At 34.5% G+C, this 9,893-nt stretch overlaps 1 protein-coding gene across 1 annotated transcript; it reads right to left on the reverse strand.

The window, feature by feature from the left end:
- Window positions 1-5,192: 5,192 nt before the first annotated feature.
- On the reverse strand, window positions 5,193-9,002 carry LOC129262228 (ciliary microtubule associated protein 1A-like). Its single transcript, XM_054900312.2, has 4 exons — window positions 8,615-9,002; window positions 7,723-7,833; window positions 7,153-7,266; window positions 5,193-6,592 (listed from the first exon to the last, which is right to left on the reverse strand). The coding sequence occupies exons 1-4, from the start codon at window positions 8,751-8,753 to the stop codon at window positions 6,111-6,113; spliced, it is 846 nt and encodes a 281-aa protein (XP_054756287.2). The 5' UTR covers window positions 8,754-9,002; the 3' UTR covers window positions 5,193-6,110.
- Between the last annotated feature and the right edge of the window lie 891 nt (window positions 9,003-9,893).

Raw genomic sequence — 9,893 nt, forward strand, 5'->3', positions numbered from 1 at the left:
ATTTTACGTGTAGGCATGTGATGCTGCCCAAAGACATTGCAAAACAAGTACCAAATCATTTAATGACCGAAAAGGAATGGAGGGGGATCGGTGTTCAGCAGAGCCAAGGATGGGTACACTATATGGTTCATGCACCAGGTAACCAATAACACATCATTAACGTACATGTACAAGGGTCCAGATATAGCTTTAAAGTTAGCTATCTTGCTCGCTGTAAACTGGAATTGATTGACCGTTAGATGATAAAGGGATATTCTTGCCAGATAATTTGAAAAGGCCTAGTAAAATTATGCAGAAAATGTTTTTTTTTTTTAATTGACACATTAAAAGTAAGATAAAATTTAAAACAAGACAAGTTTACTTTTTTGGTCTTATTCATCATGATAAATTTATGTTAAATTGTAAATTAAAAAAACAAACAAAACAACCAGTAATCAATTGGTCATTTTATTGGGGGTGGGGATCAACCTCATTAATTGTCATTTATATTTAACAATGAAGTTTAGTATATGAATTTGGGTTGCAGGGTCTTGATGCAATTAAATATTTCACATCTAGATACATTGTAGAGTAATGTACTTGACTAGTTTTATGAAGGAGTTTATGTTATAAACATTTTATATCAATCATTTGATAAATTTTGAACATAAAACTTTTGTTTAAAAAATTGCATATATGAGAAGAATCAGAAGATGATTAACATTTTAAAATTGACCATTTCATCTGTCCATTTTGTTTTCTGAATAAATGTCTACAGATAGAAAATACTAAAAGTCTAAAGGGTGTAATGTACATGTACATGTATGTTACTTTGGATTGATCAAAACATTGCTCATAAATTCTCAATTTTTATTTCTTGTGTACATTCCCTGCAAAATATTGCCCTAAACTACATGTATTAATCAATAGTTGTGGACTTATTTATATGACATTTGTGCTTTACTATTAAAAAAATGTTTAATTAACCCAAAGTCCCACTTTCCTCTTTTGTTTATTATTTTGCAATGGAACAGAACCTCACATCTTGCTGTTCAGAAGACCAATCACAAAGCCACTTGGAGATCACAATCATTGACCTGTCATCTTCTGAGAGGATTATCATCAACCAGTGTTATAATGTAGCCATGAGAGCAATATATAATGAACTGGATAACAAATATATTTTGTCAGCTTTCAAGTCTACACCACAAATACTGCTCTAACTATGGATTCAGCTCAGTCAGATGCAGGCTTGAAGAATGCAAGGAATCATTTCTCACTATTCATTTGTAACTGATATATGTGTATTCTATTTCTGTATCTAATCAATAGATTTATTGTGAATTATGATCTCATGCTGGGTGGAAAAGTTGAAAACTAGAGAAGACTTATACATGTGTGTCTTGTGTTTGTTCCCTTATCAAATAGATATTAATGTAAAACTTGCTTTGCTAAATTCAGTAGTTGATAGTTACTTTGTGTGCATTGATTCAAAGATAAAATGTGACTACCGGTATGTTTTATTCTTTCTTTGTTTGGTTGGGGGGATGTTCCATTACATTTCATTCTAAATTTGCGTGTTTGTCAAGCAAGCAGATCATATTTTGCACACCCTTTGAACTTTTTTCCCCTCTCTCTCTACTTTAATTGTTCATCTGTCAGGAATCAGAATGGCATTGACTGCAAAACTTTGCTTGTTCTATTGGCTAATGTATTTCACATTGTGTCAATAGAAGAAGGAAAAAAAATTGCTTTCGTCATTCACTTCCAAACATCTTGTATGAAATATAACTGTGCATTGAATTTTTCACGTACCTTTTATAGTAAAATGCCACCTGTGTTTATTTAGTTTACTTGATTTTTTAATAAGATTGTAGTATTGCTGCCTATTTTGAAGTTATTTGGTAGTTTAATATACTGCAGTACAAATATGATCATGAAATTTATTTGTTTTTACCACGTAAAAAAAAAGAAGAAACAGACAGTTGCCAAATTCGTCATTTCTTTATTTGCTTATTTTTCATTTTATCTCTGGTAAAATAAAGTTAATATATTTGTGCATTGACATGTACAGTACATTATGTGGTCACAGTTTGTGTAGTGGCGTAGGAAACTGCTGGTATTTCCCACCAGTTGATTATTTACAGACAATCTTGAAACTAATGTACAATAAAAGGCCACCTTACAAAGATACAAAAAAATATATACATTCTTGGAATATACTATGTATACTCCATAAATTTCAACACTATCTCTTTAATTTGGTCTTTAATGCACATGTATAAAAGTTGTTTGTAGATAGAATAACAAAACTAAGGTTGGATTTTATTTATCAAGTTGTCAAATGATTTTACCAGCCAGGCTTAGAATGATAATGGGTACTGATAGATACTTGTCAAGTTGTCACTCTTTTGGTATTACATTGAATACATGGGCGGAAATCCCAGGGGGGACATGTCACAATATCAAATGTCCCCCCTACTATTTTTGGTCTTTTATGATGGTAAGAAATACATCATTCAAAATCGAAATAAAACATGTATTTTAGGACGAGATGACATCCTATTGGGGTGATACCCTTTTTTTTTTTTTTTTTGCTTTTCAAATTTTCCAGCCCCTTGTCCCCCTACCTTTTGGGAGAGATTTCCGCCCCTGATTGAATAGATACGTTCTATCCCTTCAAATTTTTTTTCAGTTGACAAAGTTAACTAGTAAAATTTCCTGTGTACTGTAAATCAATTCTTTTCATTTCACTATGGTTTTATTTTTATTTGTATCAACCTGATGCATTTCTCCATGGAATGGATATGAACTACAGAAATTGGACCACATTATGTCTTTGTCAAACATGAATAAATCATATGTGATGTCTCATGTCTGATTCAGATATTATTCTTATTTCAGTAGGTTTCTTTCAGAGCAGAAAAAGGAGAAATATAGAGACCAATTGAGTATTGAGAACTTAGTCTGTTGGTGTAAAGAAGTTGTCCATCTCTTTAAGCTTTTATTTGGTGCCTTCTTAACAAATGCATTATCATATTGTCTTGTTTATATCAGCAGCAACAGGTTGCTCATTATTTGTACATACAATGTGTATATTGAGTCATGAAGAGGGCCATTAAAACCTCATTTATTTTCAATGTCGAAAAAGGATACTGAGTTTGCAAAGTATTTTCTTTCCAGTGTCTATGACATTTGCTTTTGCGATAATTGCTCCTACTGAAAATGTGCACATTAAGCCAAACGTAAACCAAAGCTTTAAACCTTACCTAAACTGCACGATCCGAAAACCCTGTCACAACCCTAACCCTAAACTTGTTATCTTCATAGAAATTAGCATAGGGGTAATTGTCATAAGAGCAAATGTCGCATTACCAATTCACTTACATGATTAGAAAACTGGATATTTGCAAAATTTTATTCAAAGGGGTACTCGAGACTAAAAATAATTATAAATATCTAATAAAATCAAAGTAAAATTCACTAGGCAAAACACTGAATATTCATCAGAATCTGATAACAAATACCAGATAATTGAATTTGAAGCTGAGCAATATTTTTTAAAAGTGGTTTTTATGCACCCCATCATGAATATTCATTAGGTTGGCTGATGATGTTGTGTCCCAACTTTGCTTTTCTCATGTTATTCATAGTTTCATACATGTGTGCTTGTGTCTTCCTTTCAATCTGGTCGAGTACCCCTTTAAACACAATAATACAATTGCTATCATCTGATCCCTATTTCATAATTTGTCTATGTTACAGACAGTGTAGCACGTTTTTGCCAATCAATAAACCCAAGAATTTATTGATTTTCCATTGAATTGTTTCCATAAATTTGGCCCATTTTCATGAAGTGCTTTCATTGACAAGTATGCATATGATGTTTTACAGCCAACCAAAAGTTTTGTCCTTGATTTACCTCCAGGGCCCATGAAGGCTGTTTTTCACTCATTCAATCATTGTAATATACAAATAAATCAGTGAAAATCACTATTTGCTTTGTGAATCACTCCCCTGTTCTCATCCTCTTGTGGGCCTGCATTGCATAAGCCCCTCCCTAAAAGTATTCCCATGTTAAAACAGCAGGGGTGTGAGAGTTCAGATTTGTATGATTTCAGATTTTTTCGTTTTGATTTTCAGCTTATTTTTGGCCTTCCTCTGTACGAAAAGTATGGGAGCTCTTTCTATTTCAGACTTTTTCAACACTTCAGCTTTTTCAGATCTTTTAATTTGTGATCGACCACTCACATCCCTGAAACAGTCAATTAAAAAAAATCAGAGATAATCAACAGATAATCCTATCTCTAAGCCTCCCTGCTTCAGTTAGCCAAGTCTTCAACCTCTGCTCATCCCCTCATCCTTGCCACTAATATCTTATTACCCTCCTCGCACCTATCTGTCACTCTTGCTGCCAATGTCATGACCCACTGCCTCAGATACATTCTTAAAATTCATCATATTCGCCTAGAGAAATTACTTTAACACAACAACCAACCTGCGGATAGCCGCTGATCCTCGAATACCGGGGGAAGAACAACAAAGAAGAAGAAGAAGGTGCTCAAAAGATAGTTAACTCCACCAGAATATGAACATAAAAAAAGTTCAAGTTCTGCCATGTCTTAAAAAATATTACATTCAATGAAGTTTGTTTCTCTGGGCTTGCCGAACACCGAAGTGTTGTTGTCTACATTCAACACTCGGCAGGAGAGTGCATTTTGTGGTGGGGTTCAGTAACTTGAGAGCACAACTGTATATCTGCTGGTTCATATTTTCCATATGGACCAGTAAACACAACTTTACTAAATCAAATGGATATGATTTGGAAATTGAATAGATCGGATGCCTTGTCTTGGTAATAATCACACGCACATGAACATCAACAAACATGAGTACGTACGCAAAACATGAAAGCATGTCCATACAATTTCATTGCTTTTTTGTTTTTTTTATTATTAAATGTCATATATACATATATATAGATAATGCAGTAAATGATATGAAACCTCAACTTTATAAATACATTTTATTGCAAAATACTTATCAGTCACATGATTGCAATGGAAAATTGAATATAATTTTGCATAGCGTACATAATTCATTATGAAATTACAATCTCATTGAAAAAAAGTTGTGGTACACACTTTAACGCCCATTCACTAATAGAGTGAACGTCAGCTTCACTGCAACTTTTGTGTTATTGGTACAGACTGGTACCGCAATGTAAAGATTTTATGATCGATTGTTTCATAGCCGATATACTGATCAAAGTACATGTCGAACCATGATCTTGGCTGGCCATCACTATTCTAGGAATGATTTCAAACCTTTGTGTTACCACCCCTGACATAGTTTAACAAGGAGATATCACTCTTTTACGTGCTAGGAATGATGCAGTTCTATATAATTCATTGTACTTTTCATGATGTAACAGTGTTCATCCAGAATAACTTTAAATTCTCATTTGGCAAGTATTTTTCAAAGTGCAAAAGGCAATCGTGAATGAGAACTGTAGTCAACATGGAGTGAACATACTAAACTCAAACTATTCTAAAGTCCTACCTAGTATGGAAATCGTGTCTGATACAAATACTGTTAGTCACAAGACTTGCATAGAATATGGAAAAAAAAGTCCATACTGCACATGATATGGTGGGAAGCATGAAAAGCACCAAATCATCCAAGACTTATCATTGACATGTAAGAACCTAAAATAAGATGTTACATTATATAAAAATTTAATGAAATTGGTGTTAATACTGGAAAAAATGCAACATGGTTTGTGTGATGATATCTGTCACGATCACCTTAATGATTTATAGAAAAATTCTTCAAAGTTTAATATGGGTTCATAAAAACAATCTCAATTAGGATAATGAACACAATTTCTTTCAGAGAATTAATTTGCATTATTTTGGTAGTTTTTGTTGTAATTCAACATGCATATTTACATATTGCTCATTGATTTTTATTCTCCATTATTCACGAAGCAGTGTCCCTTGCCATTCCAGCCAGTGGAATGTTCACTTCATTCATCCTTGCATAATAGGAGAAATCACCAATCCTCATGACCGCACAAATTCATATCTCAAGTCCTTTCCTTGATTCTAAAGTTACATGTACATGCTATTTTAATCTTTGACTACGACGATCAACGGACACACAAACTCTGAATGCCTGATCCCAAGAGAGTGACTTGGGTATTTCCTCTTGGTAACAGTCACCTTCTCTGGACTATGTGCTCCTGGGCCTGGTTTGGTTGCAGAGTCATTTGATAATTCATGGCGCCCAAGCATAGAGTAACTAGGCTTCTTGTACTTTGTGATATCGGGGTGAACTGCATTGTGACTGCCTGGTCCTGGACACTTGGCATGGTCTTCTAAATAACTCCCCACATGAGGGCGCCCTGTCATGGAGTGACTGGCGCTTGAATTCTTGTTAGGAACTTCACTGCCGAGAAGTGAGGGTAAATTGTAACCGTTTGGAGCCGGTGCTTGATCGCGTTTCCTGAAGCGTGTTCGGGCCCCCATGGAGTAAACTGGAGCATGCCTTTCACCCTGTGGGTGAACTTTCTCAGGAGAATATGCATAGGGCGATGGTGTGACAAAGGTATCTGGAAAAGGTTTAAATATGAAAAAGGAAACTTCATGAAAATTGAGAATTTATACTTCAAAAGTTCAAGATTATAGATTTCTACATGTAAACTTCATGCACAATAAGCACATAACCAGTATCTAGTATAATTCATAATTCACATATTTTTTTACTTACAACAATTCAACAATCTTTTTTTCATATCAAAGACTGAGTGAATGTACCTTATATTCAAACAATTGATATTTATAATACATGTACCAAATGTATTTCTCTCTTTTGATGTTTTTATACTTTTATGTTTCCTAATTTGATAAAAACAGCAAATGAAAATACAGAATGTTTACCAAACACACATGCATTAGATTTGAAAATTCCATCAAGTTTGTTAAAATGCTTATCAAAGCGATCTCTTTGAAAAATGAATTAAAACTTTAGTAACTTTTTTTTTGGGGGGGGGAAGAAATTAGTACCATGGGGTTTTTAATAAAATTCTGAGTGGGCTTCCTTCTAGTAATTTACAAAAGAAAGGAATTAAAAAAAAGAATATCCACACAAGAAGAAATGGGATGTACTTACTTGGATCTTTTTGCCTTGCAAGCATCGAGTAAGCTGGAGTACCATCCTTTCCAACCCTTGTGATTTCTGAATTTATCATGTAACCAGGTCCAGGACTGCAATCTTTGCGAAACACTGTATAGAAGAACAAAGTAATTCATGAATTATTCAAAAGGCAATGATAAAGACCAATATAAAAAAGTATTAGTTTATAACTTTACAATAATGATTGTAGGGATGATGACAACAAAATAAAAGTTAGATAAAAACGCATTCAAATGAATTCAAACAAATCAATTAGGGCTTCACAAATAATTTTTCAATTCTATCAGTCATAAGACCCTATGTCTAATATAATTTCAATTACAAATTTAAATAATTTAAATACAATGAAAGAGTTAAAATACAACCTCCAGTTAAAACACAACCTCCAGTTAAAATTCCATCAGGAGTATTTTGGAGGAACTACAACCAAGTACCAAGAATAACAAATGGAAATTGTAAACAAAATAAGTGAAGAAAAAAAAACTTTTAAAAGGTCATATTGTTTTAAGTTGAAAAATTAAAAATCTAAATTGACAGGACACTTACTTGAATTTTCTAGACGATGGCCAAACGAATATGCTGGTTTCATGTGTTTGGAGAAGTCATGAGCAACAAACCCACTTGTTGAGGGAAGTCCATACCTTCCTGGTCCAGGACCTAAACATGTCAAATAACAAAACAAGAATTTAATAAAAGAATTAGGTTTAGGGAAAGTGTCATAGATGTAGACCTTTTCCAAAAGTATAAAAAGAAAAAAAATATAGATCTATCTAGGCCTACTTGTACTTCTAGACCTTACCGGTAGGATGGGGGGTCGGGTGTCCGGACACTTTATATTTTTGAAGCTTTCTTTTTTGTCTTTGGATTACACTAAAAATATGAATTCAATAGTTGTAATCATCTTCCATTTTGTTCTTTATAATATTTCCTTACATTTTGTACGAAAAATTGATGAAACTTCGCTTGTAAATTTTTCCAAATGACTTTCTGAAATTGATCGTCCGGACACACAACCTGTCCGGACACACAACAACTGGGTATACATCTATATTTTTAATACTTTAAGAAAAAAGTTCACTAATTGTCAACATTTCCAATTCAAGCATTTTGCAAGCAAAATAATGATGGGATGGGCATTAATTAAACAAACATTTTTTAAATCTTTGCTTTTTTGGTTTTAGATTTAAAAAGTGGTGAAATTTTTACAAAATTCAACAGAAAAGAGGTAGGCCTAGGCCTAGGAGTTAGGCTTAATCTTAATCGCTTTGAGAATCTGGATCCTCATCCAACAGACTCAGTTAAAAAAATCTGCTGCATGCTGCTAACCGTGGAATGGATAGGTTCTGAACTTATGATTCTGACAGTGACATGATCTGATGATGAAGATGATGTGTCAGAAACTCAGTGCAAGAGCTTGAAAAATGTCCCATCAACTTACCCCGCTCGCGAGCAGCAATGATAGGTTTCTCGGCTGATTTCTTTGACTTTGCTGACATCGGTTGGGCGTATGGAGAATCATTCGTGTCTCCTTTGGCTTTGCCTTTCTTTTGCTTGGTCTTTTCTTTTTGCTGAGACATGATTTGGATAGTTCGATTGACGTCGAGATAAAAAATTTACAACGTCCGATACAGGGGGTAACTTCCTGAATACTGATGGTATCTCTAGTGATATGCTTTAGCCCGAGACACGCGGCACACGAGTTTACTAGATACCGTCGTGAACAACGTCCCAAATCCACAACAAACAATGTAAACAAAGACTGGTGCGTGGCATCAGCTGTTCGTTGCTAGGACGCAGCATGTTCATCAATGGCCAACGAGGGCGACAAAAATTATAGCGCCACCCCCCGAAAAATTTGAACAGCTGTCTCGAATTCGACTACAGATGGCGCTAAAGCAATTAATTGGCAAGTTTTTACATGGAATGCTGACCGGCCGAATGTCGCTTGACTGATTGGATACCAATAATTTATCAGGAAACAAACAAGATGTCTGACGGCGAGGACGATTTTATGGCTGACAATGATAGTGATGATTATAATCTAGTGAGTAAATTTGTTATTGAATGTTTTGCGATACTATAATCTTGACGTTTTAACACACGTGGGTAGACTTTCTTGTTCTGAATCGCCCCAGGAAGCCATTCTGATACCATCGTATTAAATTTCTTATGCACGTAAGTTAATAGGTGTTAATCACGATTCCATGATACTTGTGTTCAAATAGCACAGGAGCGAAATCGCAGTTTAGACATATGGTATATTTGTTCTGAGGTTAATATGTCTACCAAATCTTCTATGTATTTTTCCTCAGGCCAGGGCTTGTAGATCTACAAGTACTTTGTAATCTGTGCTGTATTTATTAATGTTCCCGGGCTAACATTAAGAGTACTAGTACTATTAGTAGGCACTTCAGAGTTCAGTTAATTGCGCGAGCGATCGTGCGGACCACAGATCAGCTGGACGTAGATTTTTGCATTGCAGTGAATGGAGAGCGCATATCTAACACACACAGTTCGCTCCGCTTGCTCTCGTCACTTTGGCCGAGTGCTGGAGTGGCATTCGGAATGGCTTGAAAATACAGAGTCATTTTCTTCCTTTATTCCGCTGATTTTGTTTGGTGAAAAATTCTCGTGGTTGCTTTAAATTGTAATAATTGGGACAACAATAATGATAATGAGACAACAATGATATTAATAATATTATTGAGACAGCAATA

The sequence above is a fragment of the Lytechinus pictus genome, chromosome 5 (assembly GCF_037042905.1).
Source record: "Lytechinus pictus isolate F3 Inbred chromosome 5, Lp3.0, whole genome shotgun sequence".
NCBI classification, from domain to species: domain Eukaryota; kingdom Metazoa; phylum Echinodermata; class Echinoidea; order Temnopleuroida; family Toxopneustidae; genus Lytechinus; species Lytechinus pictus.

Bases quoted from the DNA above. Each gene is read 5' to 3' on its own strand.
- LOC129262228 (XM_054900312.2), bottom strand. From the start codon at position 8,753: ATGTCTCAGCAAAAAGAAAAGACCAAGCAAAAGAAAGGCAAAGCCAAA. The intron at 7,834-8,614 runs GTAAGTTGATGG...TGACATGTTTAG, and splicing joins CATTGCTGCTCGCGAGCGGG to GTCCTGGACCAGGAAGGTAT. The intron at 7,267-7,722 runs GTAAGTGTCCTG...TCTTCTATACAG, and splicing joins CCATCGTCTAGAAAATTCAA to TGTTTCGCAAAGATTGCAGT.